The following is a 19,685-nucleotide window of genomic DNA, read 5'->3' on the forward strand; positions in this document are numbered from 1 at the left end:
TGACCCATGTCCTGTTCTCTCCTCCCAGAGTGTGAGAGTTGGTTAAAATACCATTTTATAACAAATCCTTGATCGTAAAAGCATTATGAATTATTGTGCCCACTGCAGCTATTTTTTTTTCTGGAATATACTCAGCTCATTTTTGGACTAGAAGCAGAATCTTATTTTAGGGCCTATATCAGAAGTTTGCATTGCTATTCCACATGTATATGCCTCTCCACAGTCCATTTTCTCTCTTTAATAGTTACTTGTTGTGGAAATATGTCAATTAAAATGTTTCTATCTATAGCTATATCTACAAACATACATGTGTATATGCTTATATTTATATCCCTCTGCTATCTTTCAGTACTATTTATAGCACTGTTAGAAGTGACTTGATTTCCGTTACACAGGTGACTAAATCAGTGAAGGGCAATTACCATTAAAAATTGTAAAAAAGGAAAGAAATGTCCTGGAAGTTTAGAAAATAGGTCCCTGGATCTATCCTCAGAAGGTAAGAACTGGAAGCATCTGAACCCCAGTGTGAAAAATAGAAGTGGTTTAGGTTGTGCCCATCACCTGGTGAGAAGGGGCCTGCTGTGTTGCCATCAGACCTCCATGGGGTGAGCACACTGTGGCTCCACCCAGCATGGTGCTCTGTTAGTCTAGTCCCCATCATTCCATGCATTTCATCTGAGAAGACTGTTCTACACCTTTTTCAGATTTTGTCTTTTTTTTTTTACTGTGGCCTCATGCATCGTTATTACATGTTAAAGGAAATTGTTACATCTAATAAGAGCAAAGCATGTGACTGCAATATTAAGGATTCCAGGTAGAAAACAGTTATAGGAAGTCTGATGACATGTAGGCAAAGAATTACCTAGCATAAAAGAAGGGGGATAGAATGATGTAGGATTTAAGGCAGTGTTTTGGAGTCAAACCCATGTGGATTGAAATCCTGGCTCCGCTACTTATTGTGGAGTGAATTTGCTACTTGACCTTTTCTTGTTAAGTTTTTAAAAAATAATTTCAGGCTGATAAAAAACCGTGCAGGGATTATTGAAAGCATTCCCAGATATCGTTTACTACCCCGCTTTCCCAAATGTTAACACCTCACATACTCATGGTACAGTTATCAATACCAAGCTATTAGCATTGTTACTGTACTCTTAACTAAGCTATAGGCCTTATTCATAATTTGTATTATCCTCTTTTTTCTTATTCAGAATCCAATCTAGGGCCCACACTGCATTTATTTATCCAATCTGGTCTCCTCCAACAGTTTCTCATTCTTTCTTGTCTCTCATGAACTCTACTCTTTCAAAGAGTATTGGCCAGTTATTATAGTTTCCCTGATTTCGGGTTTGTCTTAAAAACCTTTGTGTCTTCATGAGGAAACACAGGTCTCTGCTTTTGGCCAGAATAACACAGCAATGGTGTTTTGTCCTCCACTGTGTAGCATATCAGGAGGTACATGATGTCACTATGACTTGTCACTGGTGATGTTATCTTTGATCATCTGCTTAATGTGATGTCTGCCAGGTTTTGTTTCTTTGCTGTAAAGTCACTGTTGTTGTTTTTTGTATTTATCAAGTATCTTTTTGCAAGATATTTTACAACTATATAAATATTCTGTTTTTCATCATACGTTCACCTTATTTTAGCATTCATATTTGCTAAAAACAGATAAAATACTTAGCATAATGTCTGATATATTAAATGTTAATTTCATTCTCCTAACATTAGTAAACACAGTAGTCATAATCACTTCAATATAATACAAATGAGGGCATCATTATATTGCTCAGAAACATAATATCTAATTGTGCTATGATTCTATTAGAGAAGGAATTTGCCTGCCTTGTTATTAGAGACAACATATACTAAATCATTTCCAGCTATTTATTAGGAATCAAATAGGAGCCACTTTTTGGTTAGGAAACTTGTTTTAAGGAACTATGCTAGATACCTTCATGTACGTAATCTGATAGTAGCCACCATCCAGTCAGTGCTTATGAAGGGTCAAGTGTCATTTGATTATTTGATCCTTATAATAATCTTTAAAGAAGTGTCTGGACTTTACAGGTGAGCAAACTGTGGCTTAAAGGAGTTAAATGACTTATGAAATCTCATAGCTTCTAAGAATCAAACTGGGATGTAATACGAAGGCTCTATGACTTCAAAACATGCTAGATCATTCAAAATTAAGGAAAGAACCATTTAAAATTTAAAAATATTTCTCCATCTAGTTCCATTAAAAGAAGATTGTAAAATGTGTGTCTTATGGTTAGCAAAGGAGCGAGACTGCAGTAAGCTATTTTAAGCGCTAATAGGTGAATGTGTTGTATTTGCGCCTTATTCATTTCCAAGAAAGACAGTCAATTGTTACTTGCATTTTGGAAGAATATATTACATCCCAGTTAAAAAATTTAATTTATTCAGAGTTATCTATTAAAAAGTTATCTAGTAAGTAATGATTATTTAATCATTTTTAGCTATTAGAGATATAAATCTTACTAGAAATAAGATCATTTATTTAGGTAGTTCAGATAAAAGCCAGTATCACTATAAAGTACCATTTAGGTAAAACATAATGTAATTTTTCTCAAGTTTTGCAAGTCTTCTCAAAGTTAATACCAGGCATAATAAATATACTGAAAATGGTTTGACTCAAGATTTATCTCACCTACTTTTTCAAAACAATAGCACAAATCTCACTTTACTACTATTACTACTTAAAATAATATCTCAGCTATTAGAAAGCTTCAAGATAAATAAAAATTTATTTGAATTATTAAAAATGGAATGTTAAGATATATGTATAGAAATTAGTGATTAATCCATGAATTTATTTTTCAATAAATAAATACTCCTATATTTCTAAGACCATTTGCTCTCATGGACTCAGGACATCATCAATCATTAAAAGTTTAGTTACCACCAATTTTTGTTCCACAATCTGCTTTCAGCAGGATTATGCCTTCTAAAGATGGCATAAAGACTTGGGAGAACCAGAAAATGTAGCTTTATTACTCTGAAGAAGAAGCTGTCTTAAAACAAAAAAGCAGTTGTTATTAATGACATTAAAAATAGTTTTGAGAATTATAGAAGTTTCTTTTCCAGATTCTTAATTCTTCTTAAGCAGTTTCTGTCTTCAAGCTTTTACTGGCCCTAATTAATTTACCTTTGTAATACAACTGAGAAATAGGCAAGCAGGGGAAACTGGAATAGTGTGTATGTAGGATTAAAATTCATGTGTTATTAAAAAGAATTTAAAGAGATAATAATTAGTGAGAAGACAGATAGAAGGCATAAGAAAATTTTGTTAAAGAGGCAATAAAAGGTGTGGATATACTTAGACATCTAGAAGAATGACCCTGATTAAGTCTAATAGTCAGTCCCAAACAGTAATTTCCCTTGTCTGACATTAGTTCCTGTCCAAAATGTCCCCAAAACATGCATTGAGATATTTGGTCCATGACAAAAGGTCCTTGATATTTGGTCCAAAACATCCATGGACATATTTGGTCCACACTAACCCATTTACCTAACCTCTTGTGCGATTACTAGCTAGACTGCTGAGGAAAGAAGGGCTGTTATGGCCAATGCAGCCACAGTGCAATTATTGGGCCAATAACGCATGATAGTATGTTTTATGAATTAATCCTACAAACCAAAGGTATAAATACATATTATGGACTATTTGAACCCAGGAGCGTATTCTTGGACATTTTAGACAGGACAAAATATCAAGGACTTCTTGGCATGGACCAAATACCTCCATGGGCATTTTGGACAGGAACAAATGTCTGCTATTATAATGTCATAGACCATGTTGTGGTAGAGGATGATGTGTTTTTTGAGGTCACAGTCATTTATTGGCTATACCTGCCAGACATTTATACCAAATCACCTGGAATCTATGAATATACTTCATCAAAATCTTCAAAGGAAATTTCATAAATTTATCCTTCCCCACATGAAGAAGGGATGCTTTATTTGCTTGTCTAAAAAGTATTATACCTCATCTTTCAAATAGTAACTCCTTTCCACACAGTGTAAGGAAGCAGTAAATTCAGTTGATTGCATGTATGTCACTCATGCTCTTGAAAGTTTCACTTCTGAATTTTTATTTGGTATTTTTCCGAGATTATTAATTAATTGATTGTGTCTTTACATGACAACTTTCCTAAATCATTTTCTCTTTTACATTAGGTATTTCTTAAGGGATGATATCCAAGATAGGATAATGTTCAGAGTATATTATTCTACATGTATAAAAGCCTAAGTGACCGTCGCAACCGAAACAACTGAACAGACAACCGAACAGGCTGCGTGGGGTGACCAGGCCAGCAGGGGGCTTAGTGAGGGCGGACCAAACAACTGAACAGTAGGTTGTGTGGGGTGACCAGGCTGGCAGGGGTGTTAGTGAGGGATGACAAAATGACTGAGCAGCAGGCTGTGTGGGGCAACCAGGCCGGCAGGGGGATTAGTGAGGGATGACCAAATAACTGAGCAGCAGGCTGGGTGGGGGTGACCAGGCTGGCAGGGGGGTGCAGTGAGGGGCAACCAGGCCAGCAGAGGGGGCAGTGAGTGGCAACCAGGCTAGCAGAGGGGGCAGTAAGAGGTGGCCAGGCTGTCAGGGAGGCAGTTGGGGCTAACCAGGCCGGCAGGGGGGCAGTTGGAGGTGACCAGTCCAGCAGGGGGGGAAGTTAGGGGCGATCAGGCAGGCAGGCAAGTGAGCAGTTAGGACCCAGTGGTCCTGGACTGTGAGAGGGATGTCCGACTGCCGGGCCTAAACCGGCAGTCGGACATCCCCCAAGGGGTCCCAGATTGGAGAGGGTGCAGGCTGGGCTGAGAGGACTACCCCCACACACAGTGCACGAATTTTGTTCACCAGGCCTCTAGTGATACAATAATCTCAATATTATGTTTCTTTTTGTTGATAATGCCTTTTTTTTGTGACATTGTCCAGGATTCTGCTAGTCTTTCTGGTTACAGTTAATGGAACCCTCACTAATTAATGACACCGCAGGCTTTCTCACACTTAACCAAATTAACTCTTTTTCCTGTATTCACCATCTCAATTGGTGTCACTGTGATCCACCAGTCACTCAGCTAGAAACCTGTCCTTTAGTCTAGTGTCTTCTCTCACTCCCAACTGTTATGTCTAATTAATCATGGCGTCCTTCCAATTTTATTTTCTACATATGTAGGGTGTCCCAAAAAATGAATACACAGACTTTGAATAATTATAAAGGCAGTGTTTATTAAGATGCATTTCATTTTCAAAATTGAGCTATTAGCTGTAAAGTGCGTATACATGTTTTTGGGACACCCTGTAGTCTGATTCATACCTTTGGGTCTCATCTAGCTGTAGTTCCTTTTAAAGAGTCAGCCTCAGTGCCTCTCCTCTGGGTTAGGTGTCTCTCCTCATCCTTACTCTGCCTGCTCCTATCCTTTATCCTTCTGTGATCCCCTTATCCCCTGGTGAACTCCTTGAAGGAAGGAACTGGGTGGGACTTATTTGCTGTTTATTCTTTAGTCCCTGACTTAGTGCCTGGTATATATAAGGTGTTGAATAATTGATTGTTGACTGCATGATTGAATGAATAACACTTCCTTCAGCTCTCAATGCCTGTTTTATATGCCATACACAGACAGAATAATTATCCAATTATCCAAAGGTAATCAGGTTAAATATATCATCATTTCGCTTCAAAGTACTTCATGGAATTCTAGTGGTCGTTTTGTTTATGTTTTAGTGTTTTGTTGTTGTTGTTGTTTGTTTTTTGTGTGTGTATATATGGGTGTGTATGTGTGTTTTAAAGAGGGATAATAATTTTCAAAAATTTGTCTTGTAAGTGTGACTTTTTTATCGCTTTGTTTTAAATATCTAAGTAATTAAGCACATTTCCTTCACTGTCAATCAAACCTGGATTTAGATTCAATTTTCCTACACGGGCCATGCTTAACTACCCCTTGCTGAGTAAGTTTTACCTCAAAGCAGTTACAGTATGAACCTTATGCAGTTGCTTTATGCATCCATGTATATGTAGAAAATGCTAGATGAGATATAGTAGAAAGATATAACGTGAGCCAAGAAATGAAGGTCTGACTCTCTGAGGATGTGACACTTAGCTGTCCCCTTTGATGCTTTGCCCCATACCCCTCTGACTGCTGAGTGCACCTAAAACTGTGGGTACAGTTTCTAACCTACCAGTAACTTTCCAGCGCAAGTGCTATATCTCTTCTTCTGGCTGAGAGTACAAATAAGCATAGTCTGGGGAAGATGGGGAGTTTAAACACCCCCAGGAGCAACCTTCAATCGATAGGGAATGGGTGATGATGGACAGTGTCCCAATCCCAACCTCCAATGAAATGATTCTAAGGCATGTTTTCCCTACTGTCTCTCAGAGTCTCCAAGGGGAGACCTGGCTATAGTAGTAGCCCACCCAATAATGTATTACTGGTTTCTCTTATCTCATGTTTCCCACTTTCTTTAGAAAATGCTTCCAAAAAATGACCTGCCCCTAAGTCCTTCTGTCAGGGTTGGTATTTGGGGTAACCAAAGCTTAAAGATTATGGAAGCCATGATTGGCTGAGAGATTATAATAGTCAGAAGAGGCATCATGTAAAAGTACCAGAGCCAAGAGTTAAGGGTGGAAATATCAAGGAACTAAAAGATGTTCTAGATGCCTGGCTGGAGCAATGAAGGGAAAATTGTGAGGTAGCAGGGCCCAATTAGCGGTGGGCTTTAGAACCATTGTCACTACTTTGGCATTATTGCAGAGACAGTGGGATTCCAGACTGAAAGATATGAAGTAAGGGAGTGATATACTATATATTATGGAGAATGAATTGTGGGAGAATTAGTCAAGATACCTGTGATGAAGTTACTACAATAATAGTGACCAGCACTTGGGGAAGGAGTCAGTAGTATCTGGAGAGAAATGGGCAGATTTCACAACTATTGAGAAGCTAGCATCTTTCTAAATTGTCATTGCTATTTCTTATCAGTGTGAAGCAGTCATGGTGATAACTAAGGTGAACTGACCATTAAACAGGGGAGCATTTCAGTCATTGATGTTGCTCTTCAAATTTTCTTTGAGAACTTATTTGCTTTTTTTTAAGTCTTTACCTTATGGATTTGTATATCTCAACCTTGTTCTAAAAGTATTGAAATATTTGTGGTGGTAGAGAAACTCATGCCACATTTCTCTGGTTCATCTTTGGTAGTAATTGGTAGAGATTATTACTGATTATATGTTTAAACCAAAGTCTTGTTATGAAAGTGAGAAGGACAAAGGGCTGTAATGTTACTAATAGCTCGTGATCATTGAAATACATTAGAATGAATGGAAAACAAGATGCTGTAGCAAGTGCCTTTATGAAGTTATTGCTGACATCTTCTTTGAGATATATGATTTTGCAATTGAAGCTTTTATTTTAGAGTTATTAGTAACCACTCATTTCAGTTATTGCAGTGAAAATGCATTTTCTTGTTATGTTAGTCAGCAAAAAATAAAAATGATGATAAACCTGTTCTGAAGATGCAGCTTTCATTAAAAAGGAAAGAAAACCTAATTGAAAGTCACTGTAAATTTTGAATGATTAATTTCATGCCAAGTAAGTTATTAAAAATCTCTGATGGATATAAAAAAGCAGTCATTTGCAAAATTGGAAAGAGCTAAATTAAATCTAGATATACTTCTCTATTTTTTTTTAATTTGTGCATTGGGAGAGATAATATAGAAACTGTTGAATTTTAACACAATAGCCTTTTGCTATAGATAGTTTTTAATGCTATTAGGCTCTAAACCAATAATTAATTTCCCTCTGGATTTTTTATAACAGTGGGTAATTTTTGTTCTAATTTACTGTTTTTCTTGTGTGTGTTTTTCTAATAATACATCTAGTTCATATTATTTCAAGCATTCAAATAATATAGGGTTTTTGTTTCTTTGTTTTGCTGTGTTGTATTTTGTTTTTGTATATGATATATTATATGTATTTATAATATATAAAGTATGTAATATATAAATAACATATGCAATATCAAAGTATATATGTATATATGTTTGTATGTATGTATAACTCAAGCTTCAGGCCCCTTTTTAGAAAACAGAGGGGCAAAATATATAAACCTTCTTCCTAAGTCTCCCCAAATTTTCTCTATACAAAGGAAAAGTACTTTTCCAAATAACCAGCATTTTTTATTCTTTGCTTTTAAAAATAGACATAATATGCTGAACCTGGAGAGTTCATTATATCTAAAAAATAAAAATGTCTGTAGGTCTCGGTCTATAGGTGCAGATATCTTGTTCCATGAGACTGCCATGCATTGCGAGATGAACAGAAAACAAATTGAATACATAATTATGTACATGAAAATCTTTTGATTTTTTTCAATATAACTTGACAGATAAGGAGGACTCTTTTGGAGATGACCCCAGAATAAAGTGTTCATCATGATGCCTGAACTGATTTGCAGTGGCCATGGGAAAGGCACTGGGGATGTTGGAGAGAATAGCTTGATTTGGAGTTGAAACTTTGAGGTTCCTTTTGTAAGCAACGAACAGACAAACAGACTGTAACAGCCCAACTTTATTCTTTTCACACATTTCAAACATGTAATTACCAGGAAAAAAGTCCTTTTTTATCATCTGGAATTCTGGTTTTGAAAGTCAACTACAATAATAGTGGTGTAAAGCAGAAACATCAATTTTTTAAGTGGAAGGCTTTTCATATTGCATTTACTATTATGTGCATTATTGATTTTCTTTTCTGGTGTTGTTCCTTGCAGAGAGTGAATCTGTCTTTCGATTTTCCATTTTATGGCCATTTTCTACGTGAAATCACTGTGGCAACAGGGGGTAAGTGGTTTTCTACCCATTCACCCTAAATAATCTACAGTTTTACTACCGTTATTATTTTTAATTCACTCCATATTTCAAGAGGGACATTTATTGGGAAAACCATTGTCTTCTATCACGAAGTCATGGGTATAAATAAAATCTTAAGAAAGACTAGTATAGTTATTGGAAAAACTTTTCAGCAAGAAAAAAAGTTGTTATAATAACTTTCAACTTAGATTCATCACCTTTGCTTCCCATCTGAGCTTTAATTTGTTTTTGATAGTATGGTGAGACTGCACTAGCAGGACTAAAGTAGAAAGAAAAGGTGCTTAAAGAAACTGTTGAGGTGTTTTGTTTTTTTTTTATTTTCTTTTAATGTATATAGCTGACATGTATATTAGCTCTAACTATTTGTTTCTTTCCTTTAATGTCACCTGTGTTGAGAGGTTGTTTTGTGTGTGTGTGTGTGTGTGTGTGTGTGTGTGTGTGTGTGTTTAATCCTCGCTGAATATTTTTATTGATTTTAGAGAGAGAGGAAGGGGGAGACAGAAAGAGAGAAACGTCGATGTGAGAGAGAAACATTGATCGGTTGCCTCCCTGACCAGGGATCAAATGCACAACCTAGGGATGTGCCCTGACAGGGAATTGAACAGCCCAACCAATTGAGCACTCGGCCAGGGCGACTGACAGCTCACTTGAGAACTTTAAAAACAAACACTGACATTCAGTTTGAATTCTTTTAGTTTTATTTTTTTTCCACAAACTTTGGAGATTAGTTTAAAGATTAGCAATGCCCTAGAAAGACAATTATCATTCTTTATAGTATGACACAGAAGTCAGACACATTTTAATCTTTGAGTGTTACTGGCAGAGATAAGCAAAATGCCAAAGAATATCCCTGCAGGCCTAACATGGAGACGAAGAGAAAGTAGAAGACTGAGAGAAAAACATAAAAATGGGAGCATAAGCCAAGAAGCAGTGAAAAGAAATCAGGAGACGTGAGGCTAAGACTGTAGAGCACCCGGGCCTAAAGCACCACAGGTCAGAGTCCTTCTCCGCCACAGCCTTTCATCATTGCTCTTTTGGCTGTGACGCATGTCGCTTACTCTTCCCGCATTTTAATATAACGCTTAGGAGATGGGTAGGGTTCTGAAAAAGATAGATAATCAGAAATATTGATGATTAAATAAAAGTTTTTGAGCATCTACTCTGAGCAATGGTAAATATAGCTACTCTGCCTTAGGAATGTGCAGCCTAGTGGACTATTAGACAAGGGGAAACTGACTATGGGAAGTTCCTTAGAAAATACACATGATGAAATAAAGGTTTTCAGGATAAAGCTCAAACATCTGTGAGAATTCGTTAAGACTTAATAAAAAAATATTGTTTAAGGTATATCTTGAAGGCTATCGCAGTTGCTATGGTCGTGCAGGGAAATAGTGGATTCCCAAGAAGATTATCTCGAGTAAATATTCAGAAGAGGAAATAGATACGGTATAATTTTTTTGTGTGTGTAAATAATTGAGTGTGAGTGAAACTGGGGGTATGTTTACAAGAAGTGTAGCATATTAAGATGAAAAAAGGTTGGTTGGGACAGTTTTACATAATGTCTCAAGGGTCTATTTGAGTCATTAGTCCTTAATTAGGTAAGTAATCAACTTTAGGTAAACATAGACATTTGTGTAGTGCCTTAAAGCAGCGATTTTCAACATTTTTCATCTTATGGCACACATAATTACTAAAATTCTACAGCACACCAAAAAAATATTAGATATTTTGCCAATCTGACCAAAAAAAAGGTATAATTTTGATATTTTGATTCGTTCACACCAGAAGGCTATTGCTGTGTTGACTGTTGTCTTTTTTTATTATTATTATTTGACAACTTAAGGGAAAAGAGATCAGTGCCCCTGACTAAATAGACAGGTATTGCATGTTTTAAAAATTCTTGTGGCACATCAGTTGAAAATCGCTGCCTTAAAGTATAAAATAATAACAGAGTTAGTACATATAATTGAAAAAACATTGCAGTGATTGTGTGACAAATATTGAGAGTTTTGGTGATTCTGTGGATTCAAACCAAGGGAGAGAAATGATTCTATGAACAAAAAATTGCAAACTCAAGCAGAAGAGCTAGTTTTAGGAGAAAACTAAAGGCTTCAGTTCTAAAATTATTAAATTTTGTGGTGGGGGTGGGGGGAAGACTATGTATAAATAAAATTTACACAAAGACTGTCTTTTTTAGCTCAATTTCAATTTCTCAAGTTGTTTTATTTTCAAAACTCATGAAGGGGATTCAGCCAATATACTATTAACGTAAGATTTTCCTTAACTGAGTTGGTAGGAAAAAAACAGACAGATGGCTATATTATCTTTATTGCTCTAAGCCTCATTTTCCTTTGAAAAGATTCTCAAAATAAGTAAAAAATATGGTGTTTTGAATCATCTCTCACTTCGCTGAGGAAAATAACTAATGTAAAGAAACTCTTCTTTCTCTATTTAAAATGTGGTAGCATGGAAGTTGCCTGTATAAATCCATGCCCTCTTTATAGAGGCATAGGCAAGATACTTAAGACATTGAGCTGGGTTTCTTCAGAATGAAACCAGAATCTCTTGCACTTTAATAATTATTCATTCAATCAATATTGATTGAGCTGCTACTATGTGAGAGGCACAGTATATGACACATCAGTGTATGCAGAGAAGAATAAATTATGGTTTCTGTTCAGGAGCTTAGAATCTAAGAAGAGAAGGGGCCCATGACTAATCGATAAGAGAAGGCCGACTTCCAGTGCTGAAGGAGCAGGAGGTTACTCATTCTTTTATTGATTTCAGAGAGAGGAAGGGAGAGGGTGAGTTAGAAACATCAATGAGAGAGAAACATTGATCGGCTGCCTCCTCCAAGCCCTCTACTGGGGGTTGAGCCCCAACCCGAGCATTGCCCTGACCAGGAATTGCACTATGACCTCCTGGTGCATGGGACGAGGCTTAACTGACTGAGCCACACCAGCTAGGCTGATGGTTGCTCATTCTTTGGACCAATCAAGTACAGGTTTGTGAAAAAGCTAACATTAAATATTGGCCTTATTGGCATTTGAGTAGGCAAAGGGGCAGGTAGAAAAGAGGTGGATAGAGAGGGACATTTCAGACAAGGGGATGCTGAGCTCTGTGACAGCACTGAGATCATAATAAGCACATTTGAAGTTCCATCAAGTAAATCTGCATGTTTTGAATGGAGAATTGGAGTAAGAGACTACGGAAGGGGAAGATGGGAAGAGGGGTGTGAAGAACTTGAACGTTAGAAATTTGGGTAATAACCAGCAAGCACTGGATTTCTGTGAGAAAAGAAGAGATCCGGCCTGCTCTGGCAGGGGAGAGCAGGGTACTGTGTGGGGGTGAAGACAAAGAGAACATTTGTCAGTATTTCTGTATAGCGAGTGCCTGAACTGGGTTGTGTGCAATGGGAGAGGAAAAGGAACCGGTGCAAGACTCATCATTTGAGTTGTTTAATCACTGCGGTTGCAAAGATTTCTAGCCAAAAAGATCCAGTGAATAAAAGCTTAGAATGCTTAACAGAGGACTTGTGAACCACAGACTTCTGATGGATCTCTTCTGTGATCGACTAGGTACTATCAGCAGACAGACCTGCCCAACAAAGGCTTATCACCTTACAAATCTTGAAAGTGCTGTTAACTGCGAAAGGCTTGGCAGAAAAATAGAAGCCACGGTCAGATTAATATAAGGTTTACTGCAGGCCGTTCCAAATAGATTGTAGACTGAGATTTTAAAGTAGGAACACACAGGTTTCTATGAAACTAAAATGAATAGACATATTCTCCACTGTGTCTACAAATTCTTCTTGAGATGGTTTTAACATTGGCTTTGGGGGAAAGAAAGTAAAATGTAAAGATGGATATTTTAAACTAGTTTCCTTCCTTCCTACCTTACTGTTTTCCCTTTTCCCTTTTGCCTCTCTCTTTTTCTGTCTCCTTCTCTTACTCTCTGCTCCTTCATAGACACAAATTTATTTAAAACTGAAATGAACTTGAAGATAATGTCTTGTGTTATTGCTAGGATCAATAACATTTCAAAACAGAAAATAGTTTAAAAATACAGATATATACATAATTTACTATGACCCATCTTTTTTATTATGAATGAACAAATTTTCAGTTAAATTGTAAATAAAAAGTAAGTACCTGGTCATTTATCTATAAACTACAAAAATGAATCTTTGCTTATTAAGCACTTTAATTTTGTTTCAAAAGCTTTAATTATACACACAATAAGGCACAAAATGAATTGGAAGTACCATCCTATTTTCTGGTTCACTGATACCACAATCTGAATGCATTAATTTATCACTCTATTTAAAAAATACTTTAGAATGTAAATATTCAAGCATTAAAAAAGCTAGTCTGCTATGGATTTTATAAAAGTGTCTTCATTAATGGCATCAATAGTTTGTATTTTTTGCATATCACATGGCCTTTTATTTTCCTATACCAATACTTTAATTGGTTCTATTTTATTATTAGGCTGCAAAGGTTACCTTTTAAATGCTTCAAAAAGTAGATTTAAGTTTGAAGATTTGATTTTTAATTCCTGCAACCATCACTAGTAATGATATTTTTCATGAGTCCATCATGGGTACACATAACTATGATGAGAAAAAAGGGTGGGGTGCAGTGGGTAAATGCTGCTTTAGATAATGGGGAAGAGAAGAGGTGAAGTCATCCAGATAATTCTGGCACCAAAATTTAAGTATGTATATGGATGCTGATTCTTCATTAAAATAGCGTGTGGAATTGCAGGCAATTGTACAGGAAATTAGGAATAAAAAATTATATGAATTAAAAAGATAATAATGAACATGTTTTGCTTACATTGATTATATAAAGGATTTGCCCTCCCTTTCTTCCTACACAAATTCCTAGTTGGAGGTTTAATAAGAAAAGCATTTAGAATTAAATCTATTTTATTTTGCCACATGGTAATTAATAAAATATAAGATATTCATTAAGTAATCAGGTTTTAATATCTGGAAAGTTAATACGTGAAATTAAAAAGTAATAAACAGGCAAAAATAAAATAAAAATCTCCCTTCCTCCCCTGCCTACTAGTTCTCTAGCCCCCTCCCAAGAAAAAGCAACCATTACTCTTTGAGGTATGTGTGTTTCTTTCAATTCAAATTTGGACTAATTTTCTATAACTGGTCAAAATAATTAGTGGGGTTTTTTTTTCCCCCTTTAAATTCCCAATAAGAAAGGTTAAAATGTAGAACATATTATTTTGATTGTTTTTTTTTTAGGAAGTATATTATCAAATGTTTCAGTTCTTTTTTGTTTAAACTATCAAATAGTAATATTTTAGTTCCTAATAATACTCCATACTTTTTAGAGGAACTTGATTATAAGTAGTTATAAAGGTTTTTAGGAGCAGTGGAGAGTTATTACTCATATGATCAATTTCTAAATATCAACCTCCATTGTCTTCCAAGTATGTAATCTCTATAACAGAACTTGATGTATGCATTAACTTCCTGAATGTAGTGAAAAAGTGAATGGAGTTATTTGGTCTTTTTTATTATTATCAACACAGAGCAGAGATTATGGTTATCCGGTTATCTGATGCATGAAGGGAAGATACTGAAGGAATACATGCTGGACAAAAGTCAGTCCATTCCAATTTGGTTCACTAATTTCAAGTAACAAACTCAGGTCTCAAGGACTCCTGGGCAGAGGGATAAATTGTGTGATGTCTGCTATGTGGGATCTAAATGATTCTCTGTGATTTACCTCTGAAAACCAGACAGTTCTTCTGAGCTTCCTCCCTGATCATTTACTCTAGGGTCTAGAACCCTGCAATATATTCAGCAGACTCAACTACATTACTACATTTCTTTTCCTGGTGCCTTTATGAATTGCATAATTACCAGCCCTTTTGTTTCTACTATGTATCAACAAGGCGCTTTTCATTAGTGCTGGCTTTTGTGGATGGGGGTGAAGTGTCCTTCAAGATTAGAACAGCAGGAGACTCAGAGAGGGGCCACCCAGGAGCCAGACTTGAGTCAGTGGCATAAACAAGAAAAATACCAGGGGTAGAAATGTGGGTAGAATGAAGGAGGACACTTAACAGAAAAGCAACTGACAGGCCCTTTGGTACACAGTGCGTACTTCTTGATTAGGGACAGCAGTGGGGGAAGGCTAATCAGCGGAGATGTGGGTCTGGCTAAAAAGTAAAATTTTTCCCCCGAGCTCATCCTATTCCATTGTCATAGCAGCTACAAAGGAATCTACTTATCAGTAGTGTTTGGACATTCACTTAGGAAAATTTGCCTCAGGAAAGCACCTTTTATACTCTTGTGAATTCGTTTTATTTGAAACATTGGGAACAAGTATTTTTGCTTGCATTCTTCCTTAGTCACTGCATCAATAAATCAGATAAATAACAATATTACACAGATGCTCAAGTACATCACCCAAGTGAATATGAAGGGAGCCTCATTGACCGTTTAATTAAGAAAGTAACAACACACAGCAGATGCTCTAACACAGTCCAATCCTGTAAAAGAAGGAAAAATGCAAAAAAAAAAATAAAACACTAAACAATGCAGGTCTGACTCTAGTTCCTGCCATTTCAGGAATGAGTTCCAAAGAGCTCCCTCAATTCTTGCTGAAGCCAGCAACTGAAATTCATTTTCTTGGAGAAGCACTCTGGCGTCTAGGTTAAGATAACACAATTTTGATTCAGAATGTGTGGGCCCATAAGTCAAGCCAGTCATAACTGTGTGATTGTTAGAATATTACTTAAACTCTCTTGTCTCAGTTTCCCAATATGTAATATAGCATAATAAAAGTACCTTGATCATAGGATTTTTGTCAAATAATATATGTTGTAAACTACTTTCTAGAAAATACTACAGAAATAGCATATATTATTATTACTATACTAGAGGCCCGGTGCACAGATTCGTGCACTGGTGGGGGGCATGGTCTGCAGGGATCAGCCCGCTGTGGGAGCACCGCTCATCCTGATCAGCTGAGCAGTGCTCCCACTGTGGGAGTGCACTGACCACCAGAGGGCAGCTCCTGCATTGAGCGTCTGCCCCCTGGTGGTCAGTGCATGTCATAGCGACTGGTTGACTGGTCATTCTGGCTGTTCTGCTGTTAGGTCGCTGGACTTTTATATATAGAGATTTTTGTATGTAGGTGTTCTCCTTTATTCCTTTTCAAAATACTTTCTCTGTACAGGTGGGCTTGCTTGTTAGGTTGTCTATTATTTTCTTTGATGGCATTATGCACAGCACAGGGGGTGTTTAGGGACTTAACTCACCATCACTTCCAACTGCTCCTGTTAAAGGCTGACTCATCCATTCATGACTGGGCGGTATAGTAAGTAGTCTGCAGAGGATCTGAGATGTCCTCTTGATCAGCAAGGATATGTCTGTCATCTCTAAGTGCAGTGCAGACTCTCCACTACAGACCACACAATATGACATTCTGTGAATCTATTACTGTCCGAAAGTCTTAGAAAAGTCAGCAATTTTGTAACACCTGGTAGAAAAATTTTGTAGTTTCTCTAATTGTGATAGCTTTGGTCATAACCGGGTAACAGGCATTAGTATAACATAAAGCCACATATGTCACTTGCTTCTTATTCTATCCTTTGTATAACAAGGACGTTGAGAACAAGTCATCCAAAGCATAAAGTTAGTTATGAGTAAAATGATAGGGATAGAAGATGCACATTCTCCCAGTAGCATCAGGCTGCCTTTCATAAAATTGAGATTCACTTAACTGCTAATAATCCAGTTTGAGGATATATTAAAGACCCACTCTGAATGTAAATTAAATATTTGTTCAGTTATATTTATGTGTGATGTTTTGCCTTTGAATTAGGAGGCAGATATCCTTATGTGTACATATTATTTCAATTCTACCTTTATTTTCAGGATTTTTCCCCATTAAAAAAAATGTCACAGAAAACCAGTAGGTACAATGTCAAAACAACTCAAAATTATGTTCTCAGATCAACTGGTAAGCTCTGGAGCTGAGACACAATATAAAAAATTAACCCTAAACATTTTGTTGACTATTTCTAATGGGGTTATGACGGGTTTAGATGACCTTGTTGATGTGACTAGCCTGAAGACCACAGAGAGACTTTCATTTAATTTGCTTGAATTATTGTTCAAATGAGGATTTTTTCTGCTGAAGGCAAAAAAGAAGGGAAAAATGCCTTTAGTTGTTTTATTATCAATTTTCACAGCTTTAAAAAGAAAGCATCCTTTCAGTTAATAGCTTGCAGAAAAAATTCACAGCATTTATAGACTAATCCAGAAAAAAAATTAAGAAGAGAATTTAGAACAATTAAATTTTGCAAAACAAATGTGTGATAGTGAAACTTTTCTTTTTTAATTGCAGTAAAGTATGCATAGCATAAAATTTATGACTTACAGATTTACTGTTTATGAAGTTTTAGTCATTGAGCTCAGCTCGGAATAAATTTTTCCTTTGATAAGTGGCAGTCTGTTTAGGTAATCTATAAATCAATCTGAGTAACTGAGACACCCTGCAGAAGCTGGGTACATGGCTCATTTCAGTGAAGGCACAGAGTCGGGGACTGAGCAGGTCAGATGCTATGAAGTCCAGACGGCAGGATTCCTCAAAATGGACAGCTACTAGTATATGGGACAACAGACAGCTGCTGGCCACCTTCAGTAAATACACTATTGGACAGATGGAAAAACCGGTCTAATGGGATAGCCCACAAAAACCCCAGTCTAGTATTTGGTCAAGACTATGGAGAATGGAGAACTCCAGGACCAGCTCCTGAAGTTGCTCTGTAGGCAGTGGTAGAGATAAGGAACTGCAGTAGCTCTGGGTCTGTAAAACTATCTCTTTTGAGAAATCTGTGACTTTTTAATATTGTCCAAGTGGCTTCCTTATTTCAGAGTCTTCCTTGTCCACTAAATAACTGTGTTCTATGTACATACAGAATATACACATTTCTTGCTTTTTCTATACACGTAGAGATGACACACCTCTCTGCTCAAGGACAAAGGATGCATTTATTTTTCCTCTGGAGGCAGTGGGTTGTTCACACAAGGGTCCTACAGCATTTCTCCTGTAGCTTGGCACCCTTAGTGCCAGGTTCCCACCTATGGGGGGATAGGAGGAAGCTGCTATTCAATTCAGTTTTAAAAATCTTATTTTATAGACTAAACTGTAACTCTATTTAACATTCCATGCTTAGCAGGTGGCTGCCAGTGAACTGATAAAAGGTTAGAATGAGTAACAGAATCTACCTCAGAATTACCTGGAGCGTTTTCTTTAAATGTGAAGATCTGGGCCCTGCACCAGACCTACTTACACTGGCTGATCTAGAATTTCTATTGGGGAGAGGGGCAAGGACTCAGTGATCTGGATGAAAAATGAAGGGAAGGGAAGGATGAACCCACTTAAGGGTCCTTGTGGTGCGTGTGCATTAACATGACACTGGTTTTGCCTGGGGTCTGTTTTATTTCAGTAAAAATAACAACATATTCTAATGGTTCATATTTCAAAATGCATGTATGAGTTGTGATTTTACTTCTTATTATTTTATTTGGGGAGACATGAGGAAAGTGATGTGGATCGTGGAGACTAAAAGCCCCAGCCACCTCTAGGCACCACCACTCCCTATTCAATTAGAAATTCTGGCAACAAGATTCGAGAATCTGATTTTCAAAAATTCCCCGGGTTATGCTTGTTAAAGGGACAAAACACATTCTAAGAAAAAGAGTGTCTTTATGGAACATCTGGTCAGTGGAGGCTCTGTAGTAAAAACGAACTTATAAAAATCTTTCTACTTACACCGGTTACACATGGAGAAAGCAATGAGAGGTGTTAGGCAGAAGTTCAACTACAGCTGCCTAGAAACCATAAAACAGCGGTTCTCAACCTGTGGGTCACGACCCCTTTGGGGGTCGAACGACCCTTTCACAGGGGTCGCCTAAGACCATCGGAAAACACATATATGATTACATATGGTTTTGTGATTAATCACTATGCTTTAATTATGTTCAATTTGTAACAATGAAATTGGGGGTCACCACAACATGAGGAACTGTATTAAAGGGCCGTGGCATTAGGAAGGTTGAGAACCACTGCCATAAAAGGAAAAAAGTCACTGCTCATCCCTAGACAGCTGACCTAATTACTTTCTTGTAATAGACTGCTTGACAGGTCAAGATTTAGACGACATGCACCGGGTTGTTCTTACAAGGCTCAGTGTCACCTCTGTTTTGTATCTGTCTCCCAGAGTCTTTCACTGGGGACATGTATTTGTTTTCATTTTGTTGTGGTTTGGCAGCATTTAAAGATAGTTTGTGCCTGATGTCTTTCATTAACTTTTCCCCCAAACTATTCTCTATGCTATAATATAGCTTATCCCTCTTACCCTGTTCCTTTTTAAAAATTTTATTAAATATATTGGAATGACATTGGTTAATAAACTTATATAGACTTCATGTGTACAATTCTGTGATACATCATCTGTATATTGCATTGTGTGTTCACCACCTAAAGTCAAATCTCCTTTCATCATCATATATATGCCCCTCTTTGCCCTTTAGTACCTCTCCCCCTAACCCCCCCCCCCCTTTCCTTCTGGTAATCACCATACTGTTATCTGTGTCTATGAGTTTTTATTTGTTTGCTAGTCTTGTTTCATTTGTAGCTTTCAGCCTTATATCCCACATATGAGTGTATCATATGGTTCTTGACTTTTCCATCTGACATTTCATTTAGCATAATTTCTTGAGATTCATCCATGTTGTCGCAAATGGCATTATTTCATCTT

General features: G+C 36.9%; 1 protein-coding gene across 2 annotated transcripts in view; it reads left to right on the forward strand.

The window, feature by feature from the left end:
* PLXDC2 (plexin domain containing 2) overlaps positions 1-19,685 on the forward strand; it is a 416,262-nt gene that overhangs the window by 221,414 nt on the left and 175,163 nt on the right. For both annotated transcript variants that reach the window (XM_081103903.1, XM_081103904.1), the window contains exon 4: positions 8,789-8,858. In XM_081103903.1, coding sequence (XP_080960029.1) covers positions 8,789-8,858 — 70 coding nt within the window. The remainder of the gene's footprint in view (positions 1-8,788; positions 8,859-19,685) is intronic.

This window comes from Myotis nattereri, assembly GCF_964212035.1.
Source record: "Myotis nattereri genome assembly, chromosome: 1".
Lineage (NCBI taxonomy): Eukaryota > Metazoa > Chordata > Mammalia > Chiroptera > Vespertilionidae > Myotis > Myotis nattereri.